General features: G+C 42.3%; 1 protein-coding gene across 2 annotated transcripts in view; it reads left to right on the forward strand.

The window, feature by feature from the left end:
- Nucleotides 1–2,803: 2,803 nt before the first annotated feature.
- The window catches only part of DCC (DCC netrin 1 receptor), a 1,013,322-nt gene continuing 993,523 nt past the window's right edge, over nucleotides 2,804–22,602 (forward strand). For both annotated transcript variants that reach the window (XM_090037801.1, XM_090037802.1), the window contains exon 1: nucleotides 2,804–3,452. In XM_090037801.1, the coding sequence (XP_089893927.1) occupies nucleotides 3,362–3,452 (91 nt within the window). In that variant the 5' untranslated portion in view covers nucleotides 2,804–3,361. The remainder of the gene's footprint in view (nucleotides 3,453–22,602) is intronic.

The raw sequence follows: 22,602 nt of genomic DNA on the forward strand, positions 1-22,602 counted from the left end.
GGAAGAGACTTGAAGAAAGCCAGAAAGTAAGGGGAGAAAAGTGACCAGATGGTGAAGGACCAATAAGCAAGGTAGCAGCAGAACCAAAAAAGTAGAGCATCATGTAGAGTAGAGCATCTTGGGATCATAGGCTTGGAAGGGACCTCATGGGTCATCTGGTCTAAGTCCCTTTTTGGTGAACTCCATATTGTTTTTGAATTCATAAAATGAATTGTCTTCAGTTGCTCCTATGGGAAGACTTCTAAGACAAATGTCCTCCTATGCTTAATAGATAGACCTTCAGTATTATAGATCTCCTTGTGACATAGCTGATGTCTTTATTGAGGCTGTTGGTTACTCACAGATTCTGCAGCTTCTGGCTTTCCCACTTTTCAGACTAAGGATAAAGCTTGTATTGTGGTGTCACCATGCAGAGCCTACCTCTGTGTCAATTGGATTAAATATTCATAGGAAGCATTACATCAGAATCAACCCACTTCATTTTTCTTTCCATCTTCCCCAGAAAGGATGCATAATGAAGCAGCTTCTAGAACAGGCATGGTGAACCCATCATGCATGTCTTGAGTGATACAGGCAGCTGCTGTGTGTGGCACATGAGTCCTGGGCACTCAGTAAATGGGGGCACCAGAATAGAGGTAGGGCAGCTCAAGTCTGTGGTCAAATGGAGCAGAGCGGGAACAGGACACTACTGTGAGAGGAGGTGTTGGGTGTGATTGCCAAGAGCCATATTAACCCTTCCCTGGCTTTGCAGCCACCGCTGGATTAAGGACTTTGGATCATTGCTAAAACTATGGTGGTTTTGGAGCTCGGGGATGGTGAACTGACTCCATGTGTTGCAGGCTCAAGCCCCACTGTTTCCATCTTGATATGTGAAGGTACAAACTCTATCAAGTACACCTCAAGAGGGTGGGGATCAGAACAGCACTTAGGGCAGGAGAAGGGCTTAGCTTGAGCCACAACTGCCAAAAAAAAGGTTGGGCAACGGTGCTTTACATTATGGAAACAAAACAACTGGAGCTCACAAAAAACTGGTAGAAAATTAGATGCAAAATAACATTGATATGGTCTGACCTTGCTGCATATGAAAGGTATTTAAGGTCTGTATCTTAATTTTCTATTCTATTGTATGGGAATTAAAACTCCTATGGGAATTTTGTCCAAGTAAGGACACCAGGACTAGGGATGTCATGCAGGACAGTTCTTGAGAAGTGCTTTTTTAGATAAACAGCACCAGAAAAGAGGATCAGACCTTTGTTAACATTTCATCAGAAGGCCTCCACTTTATGACTAAATATAGACAGTCAAAATCTTCTCAGGTTAGTCTAAGCTGTGTAGATTGAACTGATAAGGAAAGTGAACAGACACATACTTTTGATCCATAAATGCAGCCACATGCCTGCACTGGCCCAGGCCAGAAGCCAGGGGGCATTAGAGCATACTTTCCTGCTGGGTAGAGCAGATGGTTTGGGCCAAAGTGTGGTGGGATGCTGGGGGACTTTGAGTTAACTTGAATCTGGAGGGGATATGGGACAGAAGTTCAATAAACCGATTTAACCTAAATAAGTTAAGTCTGAGATTATATCCATCTAGGTTTACCTCAAACAGGTTTTGGCCATTTTGAAAGTAGCTTATATGCACTGAACTTCTGTTGTGTTACAGATTTGGACCCGTTTCCGATCACTCATACCAGTTATGTGTAATTTCTTTCCCTAGCCTATAACAACATAACATCCTCTTCTGAGTGAATGCATGTTGTCCTTTATAGGTCTATAGTTCTTTATAGTTCTAGCAGCAGGCATCTCAGTGCCTGGTGAGATGCCTGCAGCAGGCATCTGACATTATAAAGTGCCGTGGAGCACCCTTGGAGCTCTTTTCCATTTCAAAAGGACAAAGTTGTGAGTCAAATTGTGGAAGATGATGACTCAGTATATTTGTGCAGCTATTCTGGTGGATAGTTGATCAAGGCAACAGGGACTTCACAGTTAAAGAGAGGCTGAGGACTAGAATAAATTAGCTGGTTATTTGACCCATGCTGTGCCAGAGCATGTGCTGCAGAATAAAATAATACTAGGAGCATAACATTACTATTGCCCACTCTTGTGTTTTTTTTATCACAAGGCTTGTGATAGTTTGGTGTTTTGTATATAATGTCACCTTCCAGACTCATAGCTTTTTTGTGAAAATTTTGGCTTTTATTTTACAGGGAATGTTTGCATCTCATGATTGCAAAAAAAAAAAAAAAAAAGGTGTGGAAAAAGTGGATATTAAAATCTCAAGATCCAAAAGATAAATAAAAAGAGTTCCAAGTTTCTTAGTAATCAAAAGGCTTTTATATAAAAAGAAATTATACTTTTTTTTAGATGCCCAGCTCCTGACTTCTGAATGCTTTAGATTTGCAGTGTGTGTGTGTGTCTGTGTGTAAAATAGCATGCTCTGATTAATGATTTAAATAACTGTCAGTGCAGGTCAAATTCACAGGAGCACACAAAACAAATCAGCCAAGCCCTCTGCAATCCTAAACTAGGGAGTTTTGCAGTGACAGGAGCAAGAGCAACATAAAGCGGGGAAATGCATTGTATTAATTAGCTCCATTGAGGAAAAGTTACTTCCCACGCTTTGCCTACAGAGGGCATCACAGCTCATTCATATGTAGACTCAGCAAATACAGCCGCTGAAAGCAGCAAGGCTCAGTCAGTCCTTTTTTCCCCCCTTCCAGTGGAATCTTTTTCCCTGATCCAGTTGGTTTCTCTCCGCTCTCCATGTTTTCCCTTCCATCCCTCCACTTCTTCGGATCAATGGATGTTACAGCTCTAACTCCCATCTCACATACTGCTGGTGGACAGCTCCAGTAACAAGTGAGAGCTTTACATCCTTTTCTCTCCCTCTCTCTTTTTTCCCCCCTCATCAACATCTGTCAAGAAGGAGGAAAATCACGAGCTCTTTTGTTTTCTCCCGACTTTTTCTCTCTCTCTCTCTCTTTTTTTTTGGTACTTTAATGCAGTGATGGAAACGGACCAGCCCCCCATCATCTGATGCACCCTGGACAGCTATTTTTTGTCAGGATTTTTCTCTGTATGGTTTTCCAGCAGTGGGAAGATCCTTCCCCATCTTTCCCTTTTTTCCTTGAGTTAGTTTCCTGACACATTCTGGAGGCTTGGAGGCTCCTGGACTGAATGTAACTTTTCTTTCCTTCCCCCCCTCCCTCCTTTTCCCATTGCTGATTCCCGTCAGCAGGGACTGAAAAAGAAAAAAAGAAAAAGAAAAAAAACAGAAGAACAGGAGGCAGAAGGGGCTTGTGTGTGCGTGTGTTTTGTTGTTGCTGGTGCTCAGGACCCAAATCTCTGTAGGTGTGCGTTGAAATATGGAGAATAGTCTTGGATGTGTTTGGGTACCAAAGCTGGCTTTTCTACTCTTCGGGTTTTCTCTGATCAGCCTGCATCTTCAAGTCACCGGTAAGTCGTCTCTGCCTTATTTGCTTTTGCACTACACAGATAATGGGTGAATTTTGTCGAACCTGAAGGAATGTGCCCATTTCTCATGCGCTAACAGACTTTGTTTTTCCACCCCCTCCACTCTCGGTTTGGTTTTTGTTGTTCGTCAGGGTAAGCTCTTGCAAGCACTTGACATAGATTTGGAGAGAGAGAGAGAGAATTGGGCTGAGAAGCACCTTGTGTAGTGTTTTCAAAAAGGAGAGCCACTAAAAGGAAGGAAACCCATAAAAATAAAGGAGAAATGTGGGAGGACGTAGCAGTAGTGTATGTGTGTGTGTGTATGCGTGCGTGTGTGTGTGTATGGAGGGGATGGTGTGTGTATGGAGGGGATGGTTCATATTCTTTTTTGCACCTAATTCCTCTTGCTATTGGATATATTTGCCTGTAGCTTTTGGGATCTTCAGGCTGAGATTGAGGGGAAGGGATATTTTGAGAGGGGGAAGGAGCGTGGAAAGGGAAATGAAGAAAACTGAGATACGAGTTGAGGGGACAGAAAATGCAGTTCTCTCTGAAGCCCCATCCAAACTCCTTTTGATTGATATTCTTTGGGGTTGTCTCTCTTGCACTTGGGCAGGCACATTTTCTAAATAAAAATGGCAAAGCCAATTGTGTATTGAATTGGGATGGAGAAGGAAAGAGGGGGAAATGATACAGTGATGCTGAGGGGCCATCTATGCAGGAGATGGAGCAGAGCTGGGAATTTGAGATTTCTTTAAAAAAAATGAAACACCAGCATTATCCAAGAAGTGTTAGGAACTAAAAAAAGTGCAGTGTTGATCTGTAGGTGGCTAGGAGTGTGAGAGCATGGGGGTAGTGGTGGGGAGAGGTGGGGGGGAATGTGTGTGAAGAAATATTATTCTCCAGTGATCACTGGTTTTGTCTCCCAAAGAAAATGAGCAGTGTTTCATTAGGAGGGATCTCAGGAAGAGGGAAGCCACAAACTGCAACAATAAAATAAACACACATGCATACAAATAGCTATCACACCAACTACTGATGAACAATAGAAGGCCCCCCCCACACACACACAGTCACACACACGCACACGGACACTACTAAAGCAGCTTTTTGTAATGGGGAAAGTGCTGCAGACGAAGCCTTTGCAAAAAGATCTTCACTCTGTTGTAGCATCATTCAGGTTGTCAGCTGTATGCTAATGGAAATGCCTTAAATTGTTTGTGTAGATGAGGTTTCTTTTTCCAAAAAAAATGTTTAATTTTTTTTTTGGGGGGGGGGAGGGCAGTTTTTTTTGTGTGTGTGTGAGGGCTAGCAAGTGAACTGAAAGATGCTTCTATTAAATGCAAGGAGGCTCATTTGTGTGTGACTGCATGTGTGCAATGTGCATGTCTCTCTCAGCATTGTCCTCTGCAATTACTTGTATGGAAGGTGGGACCTGGCAATCAGAGCAGGATAATGAATAGGTGTCTCTCTTGAATTTGCAGCTTAAAGGCTAGTAGATGGGAGACATGTCAGTGATCCTCCTTCTTGAAAGATGATTGACTTGCAGGCTTCTTTCCTGACATACAGTGAGATGGACAGTGCGTGTGTGAGGAGGGGAGTGAAGAAAGCCCTATACTGTATGGAGGGCCAAACCCACACTGCAAATAAGCTGCCTTCCTGGTACAGAGAGGAGTGGTATCTGCTGCGATTATGCAGAAAAGTAATTACAGGAGCAGGTTGCTTCCTAGCTGGGCATTTTATTTGTGCATATGTTGCTACCTATTTGTAGCATGTATTTGTTCATCACGCTGCATTTGGAGCCATGAATCTGTACGTTGCAGCAAGTTCCCTGGGCTGTGCTTTGCTTTGCAAGCTAGAATTCTGCAAAGTTTTTCTCACATTGAACCTCTGGATCTTTTTTGAGGTGTCACTCCTCAAAGATGTGGTTATTTTAAGTCCCATTTTATAACCTGGATTCAGCTGACAAAATAAAAAAGACCTTGCACCTTTAAGGTAATGCTGTTCAAGTGTCTTTGGCTTCTGCTCATTAATCTCTGAGTTTCCACTCCACCTCTGAGCAGCTTTTTTCTCCCTTCAGAAACCTAGCAGGGGATTGATAGTAAAGAAAGCATAATTCACTCTCTGAAAGGACCAGTAGGAGGTGCCCTTAATAAGGCCAAGTAACTGGTTTGCTGCTTGGCAAAATTCCCATTCAGCAGGGCATTTAAAGACTTTGTTGACTGGTAACAAAGGGCTTATAGAGATGCAACACAATGGGGCTGTGTCCCTTCACACTTCCTCACTAAAGCCCAAAGCTGGTTTGGAGATGTAAGAATTTGTTTAAAACTTTAATAATAAAGAGCTGTATTGCACAGTGTCAACATATGAAGAGGAATATGCTACTTTTGTGCCAGAATGGAGTCCTTCCCATTCGCAGTTCCATTGTTTGTATTATGCAAAATGTTACCTGCTAGGGTAAAAGTAAAATCCAATATAGAGTCTTTTCCCTGCAGAAAAGGTGAAGGCAGCTGAGCATACAGTGTTGGAAAACAATTCAGGGGCAGTGTTTGCTGCTCTTAGAAAAAGAATAAAACAAGATTACTAAAAATCAGATTGTAGAGCAAACCTGGGAGGGTGTCGTGAGAGCAATATGTGATTTTGCTCAATGCACATAGTAAATGAAATGCGCTCTCTTTTGGTTTTGCTTGTTTACTTCCACCACATCCCGGGGTGAAGTTTAGTTCAGTACGGTGTGTCAACCTGACGGTGGCTGGGCTAAGATGGCAATCACTCCTTCCTCCGTGAGTGGTGCAGTATAAATCAACAGTGACCTGTCACAGCATCCATTTCACATGCAGCAGAGTTGCCCTCTGTGTTATGAGGCATGTGAACAGCCATGTGTGTTATATGGGGGCGGTAGGCTGAGCACATGTTGATAACATATTCCCAGGTATTGTGGCGATCATGCCTACGGGCAAACCTTTTTCTCCAGTTTGGCTTTTTTCTTTCTATAGCTATGTTATTTATTTTTATATAAAAAGATTCTGGATGTTATTTATCCAGCCTTTTCCCTCTTTTTCCCCCTTCCCCATTTTGTACAGGTTTAGGACCAAATGCTGATGTCAGTTACTCAGGGGGTGCCTGGAGTAATTTTCTTTCAGTAAAATCACACCAGATTGAATTGGATTCTTATTTCTTTTCTCATTCCTGAATCCCTTCCCACGTACTCCCTAGTGCAAAACACAGAACCACGTGCTTATTCCATAGTCCAAAGACAGCGTTGTGCCAGCAAGTCACATTCTTTTTACTCTCCTGTCTGGCAGCGTTTATCTTTCGTATCTTGTCTTGCACTTAGATTGTAAACTCTCTGGGGCAGTCACTTGTTCTCTGTTACAGCACTTAGCAAAATGGGGTCCTGGTGCGTGATAAGGGCACCTGCGTGCTACACTGACACAAATAATACGTATTGCTCCGCTAGTCAGAGCTGCTCCTGCCCTGCTCCAGCTGGGCGGCGTGGGGAGTTGAGGGACAGCAGCAGTGGCAGTGGCAGTGGCAGCAGGCAGGTTCCCTGGGTGTTCCCTATTATCCTGGGAGCAGGTCCAGGGATGGGGAACCTGTCCACTGCTGCCACGGGCTGAGCATGGCTCTCTGGCAGCATGCCTGCAGTGGGGCAGGAGTGGTTCAGGTGATGCCTCCCACCCCCAGTACTTAGTCAGATGGGAACACTGGGGCAGCAGCAGCGGCAGGTGGAGGAGCCACTGAGCACGGACAAGGGAGGCAGTGCTAGGAGCAGGGAGGCAATTCTTAATAGATTCAAGGACTTAAAAAAACCAAAAAAGCAGAGGTGCCACTGCAAGACCAGTCTCTCCTCCCGCATCCCCCTCTACAAACTCCGTGCTCTGCTCATGCCTGCCTGATTGCATCCTCCTAATGAGAGCTAGTGCACTGACATCCCAACCTCACTCTTTAAGTTGGACCCTCAGGTTTACTCAATTCTTTCTCCCCACCAACATCCTTTCCATCTGCTAGGCATAAAGCGGATAATTGTGCATCACAATCCTGCTGCAAGGGTTTTCCAGCATGGCACTTGTGTGGTTCGAGTGCGACATTTTCATGTATTTTATTTATTTAAATTCACTTTGCAATATGATTCAGCCAGCTGGATTCTGCTTGAACTTAGTCTTGTTCTTTCAGCTGACTGGCTTCTCTTCTTGTTAGAGGATAAGTAGACCACTGTGAATCCCAGCAAAGACAAGGCACCAACCATGCTCTTTCTTTGATGCACTTTCAGGAAAATCCTGCAAAATTGCCCCAAACACATGCTTTCACGCCTCTAGAGAGCCCTCACTGGTCTCAGATATGATTTTACTAGGCAGACAAAAAGTTACAAAAACAAAATAGTTCCTTATAGCTATAAGGATGCACTTTTAAAACTTATTTACAAATGTACTTCTGGTAGAAAGTATTATTAAGGCCATTAAATTCACATGTTTACATTGGTTAACTCTGAAAGAACTTAGCTCTGTCCCACAACTTCAGAATATGGCTAGACAAAAGGACCCCCATTCTTTTTTACATTACTCTTAAAGAGCAGTCCTAAGTGTAGCTGTGACTTGTATGAAGTTATGCCTGGAAATAAATAAGAGTATTTGACCCCAGGACAATGATTACAAACTAATTATTACCTGATAATAACTGAGGACTATTTTCTACTCTTGCGTATCCTGTTGTAAATCTGGAGTAATTCAGTTTACACCACTGGAGCCACTTCATGTTTACAACAGCAAAACCCAGGAGCATTGGACCTTGACCCAGACTATTTTTCTGTGTTAAAATTTCATGTGATGGTTGAAAGAGAGAAGAGTAAAGAGCTGGGTCTAGTAAGTTTGGTGTTAATGTGTTGGTTTTGCCTGAGTGAAAAAGAATATTGACACGTTCCACGGAGGCTTCCATGAGTAATTAACCGAAGACAAAAAATTAACTTGGTTCTGTTAAAATTATCCCTAGGGTTAATCGCTGACCTACATTTTGTACCTCTAAAGCAATCCAAAGTAAATGCACTGGGTCTAATGCTGATTTTGCCTATACCCCTTTTACATTGGTGTAATTGAGTTCAATAAATGTGTTCCCCATTTGAACCATTGTGTTGTCAACATATGTAATAGTCTGTTCTGCAAGGTGCTAAATGCCCTCAATTCGTATTGAATTAACATCTCAGAGGAAATGCACAGCCCTGTTCAGGTTTGGTCTCCTGTCATTACCTTAAAAACTGGCTAAGTTGTTGGGTTTGCAGCTTGGGGGATTTCTGCACATCCCAAATTCATGTAGACCCTTTGATTGGTGTGTGCATGTGCATGTTCATGCGTCTGAGGTTCTGGCTACAGAAGGACTAGGTACCTCCACCCTTACTTCTGAATGCTTAGGGCAGAATGGGGAGTGGAAATTTAAAGGCTGAGTTGGGACCACATTGTCAAGAGAGGAGCTGGTTTAAGCTGGGGCATTAAATGCTGTAAAATATACTAGACCTCCTTTTTAACTCTTACTTTAAAGGTCCCTTTTCAAATATGAGGAGTGTCCTAGATTATTGCTGGCTTTTCTCCCAATGAAGTGAAACTTAGTGTATTCTTTATGTACTCACCCACCCCCTTTCTTACTTTCTATAAAGGCAGAAAGTTCTTCATCTGTTTTGGCATTCCTCCTTCTGCTGAAAAACAACCCTAATGTCTCTCTCTTGTGTTCAATATGCTTGATGCTTAGACATCCTGTTTTCATGTGGGTAGAGCACCTTAGGCATTAGGAAATTTGTTTTTTGAGGGCTTCAATAGTGAATCTTTTAAGGAATCCTATTAAATTAGCCTTACGTTATAGAAGGTAAAGTTTGAAAGGTATAAAGTATGATTTCTGACAATAAACTTGCTGCTAAAGCACAGTGTGTCATTCATTAAAAATCACACCGTTGATAGTAGTAAGCTGATCACAGCTGTTTCTTTTAAACATTGTTTGGCAATTAGTTTCAATGCCGAAGTCTGCAGTTTCAACTGAGATAATCCGGAAATGTCTCACTTATTTGCAGCTATCTGCACTGTAAAGGAAGCTACTGTGACAAAGAGATGCGATTAAAAATACACAGTTAAATATCTCCATTCCCATCTTCATGGATGGCAATCATTTTGCCAATCATAATGCCGATATGTACTGTAATTTTATAAATGCTCTGAAATACTTAAACTCCATTGAACAGTCTCTTCAATGGCTGCCAAAAATATCCATAAAATATTGGTTGTCAAATACAGAAGCACCATAAAGCCTGTCACCTTTGAAATTACAGCTCCGTGTCCAAATTCCCTGTCTCCTGTTTCTTTAAGTGTTGCCACTCTTGGAACACAGATAAATTAAAGGGGAAAAAAACATTGCCATTTCTGTTTACTTTTGTGCATGCTATGAATAGTTGCTGACTTGATCACTCTTACTTTCTGCCTTAAGCACGGGCACCCTGACCTCACTTGCAGACACTTCCAGAAGTGGAGACAGCTCCAGTGTGCACTCGCTCATGAGCTGAGAAAAATCTGAGCTGGAAGTGAACAGAAAGCAGCTTTCAAGCCAATTTCCACATATGTGGAGAATGAAGAGGTGCATGGAGGGGCGGGGGGGAACTGGGTCTAAATGTTCATCTAAGCATTAGCTGGGAAGTAGAAAATAACATTTTATAAGGTGACTTTTTTTTCTTTTTTGGTAAATAACAAGGACCTACAATGTTAGGTGCCAGGGACATTACACAAGGTTTTTAAGGGCCTGTTTCAAAGACCACGGAAGTCAATGGGCTTTGGATGCAGGCTGAAATGGAGCATTGTTGGATGAGTCTGAGATTGGAACCGATACCAGTTACACTTTTTCTCTTTATAATTCTCCAGCTTCATGGCCGACTCATGCTTCAGATCCTTGCTGGCAGCTGCTTTTACTTTTATTCAAGGCTATAGTGCACTAATATCTGCCGTATCCTCTCTTTAGAGATGGTATCCTGCACTCACTGAAAAGCTTATGTCCTTTCCTATCCCTCTGCGATCTTACAACAGGAAGAAGGGAAGAAGACGCTTGGCTGAAGTGTACAATGAATAAATTGGAATAGACAGAACTGCAAAAGTCCCTGATTTATGACCTCAGCTCCCGAAAGCAGTGGTTTTCAACTAGGGTGCCACGAGATCCTTTGAAGGGTGATGTGAGGAGCCAGGCAGAATTAGCATGGTTAGATGTGCAACCACTTGCACATGATTCACAAGGTAATCCCAGGGATTTCAAACAGGGATTCATCATGTCAAAAATATCCTGACCTGTTGTGGTCATTCTGAGATCCTTTGCAACAGAAGAACTGCTCTATTGTTTCCCATAGTCCACAAAGAAAAACATATGAAGACTAAGAGCTTGCATTTTCTGAGGGGTACACTGAATCTAAAAAGGTTGATAACCGTTGCCTGAGACAATGTAATAAAAGAAAACAAGAAATTAATCCAATCATTCATATCAATGTTTTTGATGTAAGTGTAAACAAGGTTACTTGATGTTTAAGAAACTCGGGCAGGAATTGCGTACAAAGAATAGGACCTGCACACTGCGATTGCTGCAGTAGTGTACACTAGACTATATCACTGTGAATTATGGTGCTATCATTTCTGCAGAGGGGTTCTGGTGCAAAGTTGAATTAAGAATAAGTCTCATAACACCAGAAGAGCCCTACAATGGAGTTAGCCTCTGAATTCACATTGTTTTAACTGATTACTTGTATATCATAGATGATGCTATATCCCAGTGCCCATGTTGAAAGACTCAGCTGTTATGGGGAGGACTGGTATGTATGTACTCGGATGGATGGACAACTCATACGTCTGTGCTTACAGAATTTCCCTGCTTATTGCTTTTCTCCTCCCTGAACTACAGTAGCTCCCACTGATGCTTTTTCTTGTCCAGACTTCTTGACATCTTCTAGCACTGCTTCCTTTCCAGCTCTTCATTAATCACACCCAGAGTTGCTTTCCCTGTTGCTCTAACGCCTCTTCACAACGCTGCCACAGAGGCCATTTGGAAGTAGGTAGCAGCACCAGTGACTGATGGAACACAGTTATTTTCTAACATGAAAAACTAATGAGAGCAGAGAGAGGTTGTGGCATTTTAAATTGGATTGAAGTTAATTATTATTTTGCTTTCCCCAACTAGTGTTTGGATACGTTAGAGGATGATAGATCCTGCAGAATGATTTGCTGAGGCAAAGGTTTTGTCATCTTTCCCTGACTAATTTGGGGATATGAGAGCTAGGTCTAAAATCTCCAGGAGAAGAAAGTTAAGGTGAAATCCTGGCTTGAGCATCTTTTATTACTTGAAAAGCTACAGCCAAGAAGAGACCCGCAGCATCACATATTTTCTGCCCACCTCTGTGCTCAGTTCTGGATTCTTACAAGATCTGTAGCTTTTAAGTGAATAGATTCCTAGATTTTAAGGCCAGAAAGGGGCTATTGGATCATCTTGTCTGACTGCCTTTATAACACAGCCCATAGTATGCCATGCAGTTACCCCTACCTGAAGCCTGATGATTTGGTATTTAGCTGAATCTTATCTTCCAGAAAGAAATCCTGGCTTGATTTGAAGATATTTAGGGGGAATTTGCCACTTCCCTTGATAGTTTACTCCAAAGGCTAGTTGTTCAAATTGCTATAAAAACATTTTTTGCCTTTTTGTTACTTTAATTTGAATTTGTCTGGCATTTATTTTCAAGCAATGATCCTTGTTTTGACTTTTTCCACTAAATTAGTGTATTCTTTTGTACCCGGTATTTCTTCCTGTGGAGGTGCCGATTCTGATCAAATTCCCTCTCTATCTTCATAACGCTATAAAGAAACTGGCAGTGTACGGTTGTTCTGCAAATGACCCGTCTGTCGTTGACTGTGTATGCAGTTGACCTGACTTCATTCTCATCCATCCCATCAGTTAATCTGTTAACAGAAATATTCTGTATGGCTAGAAACAGACATAGCCAAATAAAACAGTTCGGCAGTGCTGACTGTGAGTGGTATGTGCCCTGCTTATAGACATGTGCGCCAAGAATCTGACAGGTGGTCCCGGCCCTGGGACTGCACTGGAGCGTCAATAGACACCCAGGGAATCCCGGTCGAGGAAATCGAGGCTTCAGGGACCTGATCCTGCATGGCTCAGAAATAGGAATTCCCAGAGGTTTCAGGATCAGGCCCCTGATGCCCTGGGAATGCCTGCCTGGGGCAGCTGGAGAGGGCAGGCAGCTCTGGGCTGACCATACTCTCCAGCCATGAACCTAACAGGTGCCTGCTGCAATAAAACAGCACAAATTCATACCATTTATGTTGTGGCCACAAATTTTGGGCATTTTGCTCTGGTTACAAAAACGTTTATGGCGGCACAATGGCAATGTCTGACTGTTTCAACCCTATGAGATAAAGAGGGTGATCTAAGAGTGCAGCCCCAAATTTTCCATGCAAATATCGCTCGAGAGGCTCAGTACAACCTTTTCCTCTTAAGCTTTTTTTTTCTTGTAATATATTTTAAGGTACAAGATAAAAGTAAAGTACCTGTCAGCCAAATCTCACTCATCGTACATCAGGAATCTCTCTGCTAGAGTTCTTTGAAGGCCTGTCACTACATTAGCTATCTGACCTATAGCTAAACTGGTGGGCATTTCCATTTGGCTTTAGAGCTCCTGAGAGCAGTAATTACCAGAAACATGACAGCACTGGACAGGGTCAATACATATAATTGCATAAAGCACTTCTTTGTGAGGGCCGGACTTCCAAAAGACTTGCAATTAAAAAAAAAAATGTTTCCGCCTTATGAATTTGGTAGACATCTAAGTAAGTAGTGGGGTAGCTGGGAGATACCTGAAGGCATCAAGCTGGGTTGGCTATTTCAGTCACAGCCAGTAGCCACTTAAAAGGGCTCATTTGGTGCTCAGTTCATATGCTGACCTCCTTTTTCTTTGAGGGTCGCTCTGATCCTCTTCCCCTTGCTAGCTAGATTGAAAAGCATTTTAAAGTCACTCTTTGGGGTTTCTATCTACAATGCCTACTCTTTTTGTGCTCTTAAATACATGAGGGGAAAATATTTAAAAGGGTTCTGTTAGGCCTGAATCCATATGCTTTTCCTTTGCTCTTATTACTTTGCTGCCTCTCTGATGCTGAGGGCTGGTACTTAAAAGTAAATCTCAGCTGTCTCTCTCCTGTCATCTCTCAGGTTCTGGGGTACTGGAGACTCGGAGCAGAACATGCTCAGAATGATACCCTGATGTAATGTCCTGGTCCTGAACTTTCTTTTGATGGCTGAAGCTCTGTGGGCGCTGGTGCGGGTTGAGGTTTTGTTTGTCAGTGCTGTGGCATGAGATGTTGTTGTAAAATTCCTGGTGAAGGAGAAGTAGAAAGCTCAGGATTTTAAAAGATTGTTTTCCTCTTTTCGTTTTGTCTCATAGAGAAATGTTTGAGTGAGCACACCATTAGAGCAGAAGGAGACTTTCGAGGCGGGGGGGTCTTGCATATGACAGTAGATGGAAACATGTGACATTCCACAGCAATTTGTTTTCTGCGGCATGGTTTTTTCCCTAATTCATCACATTTTGTAAATTTCATAGTTATTTTGCAAATTTCATGGTTTCTTTCACACAGTAGTCCCGTTATCCAAAGTGAATATAAGTTTCCCCTGCCTCAACCTTCCCTGGGTGTATTGTATATGCTTCTGAAATTTCTGCTGGGGAAGTTGATTTTCCTAACTCTATACCTTTTGTTTAGAAACTCAGCTCAAAAGACAAAATTCACCTCTTCTCCTTTAGGAATGAAACTTCCTTTGCAGCTTTCTGCTCACAAGATTGAAAGGGTTTAGATGGATTATTGTATGACAGGCTGCTCTTCATCTGAAAGTGCTTTACAGCCTTAGATTTAGACTTACAAAAATAGGTTGGGAATTTTTGTGAGTAAATGAAAGCTCTTTTTCCACATAAAATTGAAAGCTCTACGTTTATAATTTACAGTCTTGTCTATAGGAATCAGAGTGTGAAACTGATTATAAACATAAGTGAAATTGACCTGTCTCCATTTTCTTGTACAGGATGAAGGAAATTCAAAGCCTAATCTATGGTCTGATGTAGTTTTGTACATTAACTGAAAGATTTCTATCTGAGGCCTCACTCAACTATAAGTGCAGTTGCTCGCCTGACACTAAGGACAGCTTTACATTAGTTCCAACTTTTGTGGGCCAACTATTTAATGGGACACTTGACAGACACTCAACATGAAAAAAAAAGAAATAATGGTGAATTTTCATTTATGAGGCTAGATTAAATTATTCGTTCCATAACCCACAGCTGTGTATTTTTTCTGACACCTCTATTTTACAAAAAAACCCCATAGACTGCTTATCCATGTACTTGTTCACGTTCTAATTAGAATGCTCCCATGTCACTTCACCATCACATGTATTAAGCCAGTTGCTTAATGCATGTGACAGTGAGCTGTTTTAATTAGCATGTCTGTCTAGGAACTGCTCTAATTAAAACACCCACCCACCCCTGAGAACATGTATAAGCAGTCATAAATACTTAAATAAAGGGACACCCAGTTCTTAGAATAAAACAAATAGCATGCCTTGGAAAAATGTCATAGATTTCATAGACATTAGGGCTAGAAGGGACCTTGTGAGGTTATCAGGTCTATCCCCCTGCCCAAGGGGCAGGAAGTCAGCTGGGGTCAAATTACCCCAGCAAGATAAGCATCCAAGCATTTCTTAAAGGTATCTAGAGAAGGTGCGTGTACCACTTCTGCGGGGAATCTATTCCAGACTCTAGAGACTCGGATGATAAAGAAGTTTTTCCTTATGTCCAGTCTAAAATGGACTTCCAGCAATTTGTGTCTGTTAGACCTTGTCTTCCCTTGGGGTGCCCTGGTGAACAGATGTTCTTCCAGTTCCTCATGCATGCCCCTTATGTACATATAGGCTGCCACCAAGTCACCCCTGAGCCTTTGCTTCTCCAGACTGAAGCATCCCATGCCTCTCAGCCTCTCCTCATAAGGCCTACTCTTTTGACCTCTGATCATGCAAGTGGCTCTCCTCTGGACTCGTTCAAGCTTCTCCATGTCCTTTTTAAAGTGTGGAGCCCAGAATTGGATGCAGTACTTCAGGTGCTGCCTCACCAAGGCTAAGTAAAGTGGGAGGATGACTTCCTGGGTCTTGCTTGAGATGCATTGGTAGATGCAAGCCAGAGTTTTATTTGCTTTGCTGGTTGTTGCATTGGATTGGTGGCTCATCTTGTGATCAGTCATGACCCCCAAGTCTCTTTCAGTCATGGTGCTAATGAGCGTCTATAAGTATGATGTAGGTTCTTGCGCTTGAGGTGGAGCACCTTGTATTTCTTTGTGTTCAGCATTATCAGGTTTTGATCCTCCCACTTTGCAAGCCTGTCCAGGTAAGCCTGAATCCTCAGCCTATCCTCCAGCATGACCACACTTCCCCATAATTTGGTGTTGCCTGTGAACTTAGCCAGTCCACTTCTGACACCTGAATCCAGAAAATTTATCAATATATTAAACAGTACTGGTCCAAGTACTGAACCCTGGGGGACACCACTGGTCACCAGGTGCCATGTTGACCCGGTTCCATTGGCTACCACTCTCTGGGTCTGACCATGGATCCAGTTCCCCAACCATCAGACCGTAAGGTTGTTGAGGCTGCAGTTTCTCAATTTTACCATGAGGCCATAATGGGAGAGGCTTTTATGAAATCCAAGTAAATGACATCAACCTCTTTTCCCTTGTCCAGGTGATGCATCACCTGGTCATAGAAAGAAATGAGGTTGGCCAGGCAAGACCTACTTGCAATGGAGCCATGTTGCCCCCCTTTCAGAATGCTGCCTGCCATTAGCCAGTTGTTGATGGTTTCTTTGATGATTTTTGCCCAGATCTTTCCAGGGATTGAGGTCAAATTGTTTGGGCCATAGTTCCCTGGATATTCCTTCCTTTCTTTCTTGAATATAGGCACCCCACTGGCCCTCTTCCAGTCTTCAAGAACGGCTCCCAAATGTCACCATTTCTCAAATATCCTCACCATTGGTTATGCTACGATGTCAGCCAACTGGGTGTCGGTTGTCAGCTGCCCCATTTGGTTCAGTAGGAGGCCAATGTTGCCCTTGTTTTTTTTCCGACTTCCCATGTATTTGAATGGGTGCTTTTAATGGAGACTGTCTGTTCTGTTGTACAACGTTACATGGTGATTCACGACATTCTCCCGCTCATGAGCACTTTATTTGTTCTTTCCTTTGTTGTTTTTTCCTTAATCCAAAATAAAGGTCATCTAGGAAGAAAAGCAAAGGAGAACACAGCATAAACAAACAGCTGTTCTTCCATACTGTCCAGCAACTCTGGAAACTCCAGGTAATGAAAAAATAAATTCAATTTGAAAAACAAAAATCTGTCTGTTGTAATGACATAATGACAGAAGAGATTTTAATAAAAAGGGAAATAATTTCCTTAATAATTTAGGCCTGATTCTCAGCTGAGGTAAGGCTTTGACTTCAAATGGAGTCAATATCAATTGAGGCCACCTGTGATTTTGGCCTATAATTTTTGTCAACAGTGTCCTTTTCATGAAGTTTGCTGCTGGTGATTTTCTGTTCCTTGTCTCATAACATAGATATGAACTCTTTTCTTCACAATCACAATCATAATAAAGCAACCAGGCTTTGGGAAAGCAGCTGTACTGGTATTAAAAAGGGTATTAGCAATGCTACTGAAGAGGATGTTCTGTACCTAGTAACTCTATCAGGCTTTTCCCCCTCTGTGCAGGGAATTTGTTAGGGCCTGATATTATATTGTTAAAATATTAGACATGTCTTGATTTGGCCTTAATTGAATTGCATCCTGTTAACAAAACACAATTACAATCAGTGGAATATGATACCACTGCAAGGACAGCAGATGCTTATAATTGAGAGTATTGCTTCACTAAGTCCCATGTGCAACAGAAACTTGGATTATTTTAATGCTAAAAATGAGTGTGTTCTCCCACACTGACCAAAGGTGGGTAGGGCTTTTTTGCTGTGTTTTACATGGTCTCCCGCTCCTGGCTTAGAGCTACCTAAAACATGGCCACAAGTGTTGCATTTTGAATTGTTTTCCACAAATCAAGAGTGAAACATTTTTAATCCCTAACACACAGCAAAATAATATGCTGTGGGGTTTTTTTCTTTTTATACTTCTTACCCAAACACAATCTCTTTAGTGCAAATTGTTGGTGTATTGAAGATTGAGGCCATGGATTAAGAAAGACAAGGTAGATTTTATCATTCAGTGAGCCCTGGCTATTAATACTTTAGCCACATTCTTTATTATCAGAGCTTGCAATACCTCCTTTGAATGTGGGATGCAGCAGTTAATAGCTATAAAACTAGCTGGCGTTACAAACCCTGAGCCTTGAGATAATAAGTTCAGATCCTAACACAGAAAAACTGGAGTGGAATCTAAAATAGAAGGGTCATAGTGGTGGGCTCCCAGCTCTTTGCAGAGCTGCTGATATTGTTCTTATTGATGAAATCAAACATTGCCCCTTGGGGAAGTGAAAAGAGAGCTATAGATTCTTTGCTGGTTATTTCATTCACTACTCATCAGAGGTAGACACCAACAAGCACTGGTGGCACAGAGGCCTCTGGCTGCAACAGTAGTGCAAAGGAAAGATACTGCAGTGAAAACATAGGATAAACAAGATTATCTGTCACTATGAGCTATGAGACTTAGAGAGCTATAACACTGGGGGTTTGTTATAGTGGAACCTTGGGCAATATTATGCCATTAATTTATTTTTTTAAAGTAATATTCTCCACTGGTTTTAATAGAAAATTATACTTGAAAATCAATAGTGGGATTTGGTCCCATGTTATTAACACATTTCTGAGATTGCAGATAAGTGGAGCTATCTTAACACAGTTTGAATGGTTATTAAATATGGTGAACAGTCAGATTTTGGTGTCTTATTGCATTGCTAAAGCCTGCCTCAGTAAATGAGGTCTGTCAGTGACCATTGATATGGCAATTTACGGATTGGCAATAAGCAATCCATTAGTTATAATTTTTATTTTTTTCCAGTACATCTTCTATCATGCCATAAATTTCTGTGCGTTACTTTTTGCCATGCTCTGTACCGTACCTTTGGCTGTTATGTTTCCATATGCTATGCAAAAATGGCATGTTAGGGAAAAGAAGACCTTTATGGAGCATTCATCTGAGCGACTGCATGACTGGGAAACTTCCAAAATGCACCCAGTTGCTTCAGGAGGTGAGGTTGGTATGGGATGCATTTTCCCCCAGGTTAGTGCAAATCAAAGCTGGGGCATGGTGCTCCTGGAGGGCCGTATCTAATGGTTGAGAAACCAGAGCTGCATGGTCAGTAAGGATTCTTCTTTCTGTGATTCTGTGATTCCACAGCACCTTCCATGGAAAGCTTAGGGAAGTTACTACCAATGTCTGAGACAAATTCCAATATGGTTAATCACATACTGCCTCCTTAAGATCTCCCTTTCATTTTTAATCAGACAATAGAGTGACTTTTCACTTCCTTTCCTAAGCTGTTGTGTGTTATTGCTGTAGATGAAACATGTAAACTGCTTCTATGCCAGAAGCAGCTTCACTTCTCTGATGGGACTACTCATAATTTCGTTAAGAGCCAAGGTTTAAGTGGTAAAGTGCATTGTGATCCTTTCAGATAAAAGCTGGTATACAAGTTTAAGGTCATGCTACCTTACATGCTAACCATAATAATGTGATGTCACTCAAATGAATATGTAAGGTAACTCGAGAATAAATAAGACAAAAGGAAATTCCACAAACGTCAAAATAGAAGTTTATCCTCTCACCGTATTACCTGGCATCAAGTAGCCTGAATGTGTTGCTCTTCTTTCTAAAACATGTGATTGGCACATATAAGATGTGAGACTATTAGCAGATAATTATATTTTAAAATCCTAGAAACGGTCTACCTGATTTCCTTGAGGAAGTAATGGGTCTTCTCAAATTAGGTAAGAGTGCTAGAGAAATATTTTCCAGAACCTATTTCAAGATGACATTGGTAAATTATTACTCTGAAGACAAAACAGTCCTTTTTGGTTTTGGCAGAGCAAGTGAGGGGGAAACACTCCCTTGTAGCAAACAGCTTGGGGAACCTCTACTGCTGCACCAGATCATTTTCATGACATGCTTAGCCCAGATAAACTGAAGAGCAGATGGAGAACACCCTTCTCTGTTCATAGGAGCTACAACAGACAACTTGTCTACATTACCTCTAATGTCTCTCCTGTGTTCACTAATACAGCTTCCGAGCTGTTCCATAGCGACCTCATACAGAGAATTAATAACACAAATGAGGCAAAAGGTAAGTAACAAAATTGTGGACATATGTACTGCGGTTTAATGCTCTGTATTGCAGCAATATCCAGAGTTTTCCAGAGAGCTTTATTGCCCGTTTCCTAGGAATAGGAAGGTTCTGACTAAATAAACACATCTTGTGCTTTTTGTGCATCTCTCTCTCTTGTTTTTTTGTTCTCTGCGGTCTGGAGTCACAATACCCCCAGACTTGTGGCCTCACAATCTCTCCGGTGAAAGAAATCCCACTGGAACAATGGCAGCGAGTCTGCTGGAGCATGCTAATTAACGTACCCCAGAGGCCTCCGCATCGTGTGTCTGCTCTTTACAAAATGGTGGCGGGGGTGCTTTAACTAATGCTTGTTGAGCTTTATTTAATGCACCCCCACTGCCATTTGAAATATGGGGCGCTGAATCCATGTGATGCTGCGGGGACTCTGAGAGCTGCTCTAATTAAAGCGCCGCCCCCTTGGTACCGGAGCACGTGTATAGATGCCCAAAGAGCCTAAAGCCCTGATGCAGGAAGGTATTTAGATGCCTGCTTCCAAACTTCTTAAAAAGCCTTGGAGGACTTGGGGCCGAGAGATTTGCGCAAAATCATTTAAGAAGCCTGGGGCGGAGCCAAATATTGAAGCGGGGTTTCTAAAGTCACAGTCTAAGCCATGGACCAGCTTTCCTACAGTAAGAGAGGATGTTTGTCTTCAGCAAGACGTAGAGGAGGTCATTTCCACTCACACCCTGTCCTTCCCTTCTTTTCTACGGCTACCTCCTGGCTTCTTTGCTTCTCTCAGTAAAAAATTAGTGTCCTATAGACAAGACCTAATTACTACATAGTTCACATGCATATGGGGGCCTCCACATAGACTGTAGCAAACAGAGGAGCTGGGATCAGAAGCCATGTCCTTCATCTCCAAATATATATCAACTTCCTGCAGCTGCACCTTGGAAACTGTACTGCGGTATGTCAGAATGAGACCCTAAGATAGATGTGCAATGCTAAAAGAAACACCTGGTTCCTTGTGCCCTCTGTGGGTTGGCTACTAGAAGATGGCCATCACTCACACTTTCAGGGTGTCACAGATGCTTTTTAATTTCCCTGTCATGCAACTGATATCAGAGAGTCTTCCCACCTCCAACTTCATGTTTGAGGTCATGGCCCTCAATTCTAATATAATAAAAGCTTCAGTCTGTCTGTCTGTCTGTCTGTCTGTCTGTCTGTCTGTCCATAATACTTTATTTACACTCTGACTGATTGTCTTGGCAACCAACCTGATGGCACTACACATGGCAGAGCACTGTTATGACAGTGGGGATGGAGCAGGGGAATGAGGCCAGGCCTGTGAGCCCTGCTGCAGCCCTGCTCCTCAGAGGCAGCGGTGCGGGGTGCAGGTGGCACAGTGCTGGTGGTGGCATGAGATGGAGTAGCAAACAGTGGGGAGCTTACGGGTCCCCGCCGGGAGCGGTGGAGGGTCGGGGGACCCGCCGGGCTGGGCACATGGGGTGGGGAGCCCCACAGGGTTGAACAAGGTGGGTGGAGGGGCACATGGGGCCAGACACGGGGGTGGCAGGGAGTGTATGGGGTCAGAGGTGGAGCAGTGGCACCACGGGGTACTGGGTGGTGGTGCCCCCCCCCAAACTCCCCCCCCCGCTGCGTGTCATTCATGATGGGCAATTTGCTAATTGTTCTTATAACTCTGAAGGCTTAAATTAATGTCTGAGTGTCTATACGCTCACTCACACCAAATGTTCCCTGGCCCATTGTCAAAGTAGACTCATAGTTGGATACCAAACTGTGGAGTCCTTGTTGTTAATAAATACATTTCTAGTATTTCAGTAATGGTTTGCTTCACTAAAGGTCTCACTGGATCCAATAGGACCTATTCTCCTTTGTTATGGCAGAGGGAATCCCCAGTAGACCCAATGACTTGAGAAGAATTACTCAAGCATTACAGCACTGAAAGAGATACATGGGTCCTCTCTCACTCTATCTGCTTGCTTTATAAGAGAAAATCATGTTATAATTTCTTTCCCTGGGTAGGGGTTCACCAATCCCTTTATAGCCCATGGGCCAAATTCTGCCATCAGTTAAACATCTCTTGGTTTCAGTGGGAGTTGTATATATGTGAATGATTGCTAAATGTAGCTCTATTCACGGTTTGAGACAGATTGTGCGTGTGAGACTGATGGGAAGAAAAAACAATAACAGCAACCTCAAATGCCAGATATACGAGTCATTCTGATAGAAAAATTGCAAATAAACACTGCAGTGGTAATTGCTTCCATCTTCGAAAGTGTGATCTAACATTTGAACAAACAAGCTGGGAGGATTTAGCTCTAACAGGAGATTTCAGTTATTAGTGGTAGGGATAAAATTGTCTTAATAGTATTCAGCTTTCTGAGGACTAGAAATTTGCTGCCAGATTAAGCAGACCCTAGCAATCATTTGCAACTGCATAGAGATGCTAATTTCATAACCTAAAATAATATTGTGCATTGTAAGTCATGTAGATAGTAATTTTTTTCACCCTCGCAGTATTAGGAAATTTCATATAGTTTTGATCTATAGTGTAAATTAGACCAACAAAGTGGTGTGCTATGTCTTCATTAAAAGAGGAGACAATAATAATGAAACCAAGGAGCGTGGTGTTACAGGTTTTTCCTTTTCTTCTTCACTTTTTGAATGATGAATATTCAATGCAGTTCTCATACTCGTGCTTTAAAATGATTAGATGCATCTCACAATTGCCAACTAATCTATATAT

The sequence above is a fragment of the Crocodylus siamensis genome, chromosome 3 (assembly GCF_052110815.1).
Source record: "Crocodylus siamensis isolate JL-2025a chromosome 3, ASM5211081v1, whole genome shotgun sequence".
Classification (NCBI taxonomy): domain Eukaryota; kingdom Metazoa; phylum Chordata; order Crocodylia; family Crocodylidae; genus Crocodylus; species Crocodylus siamensis.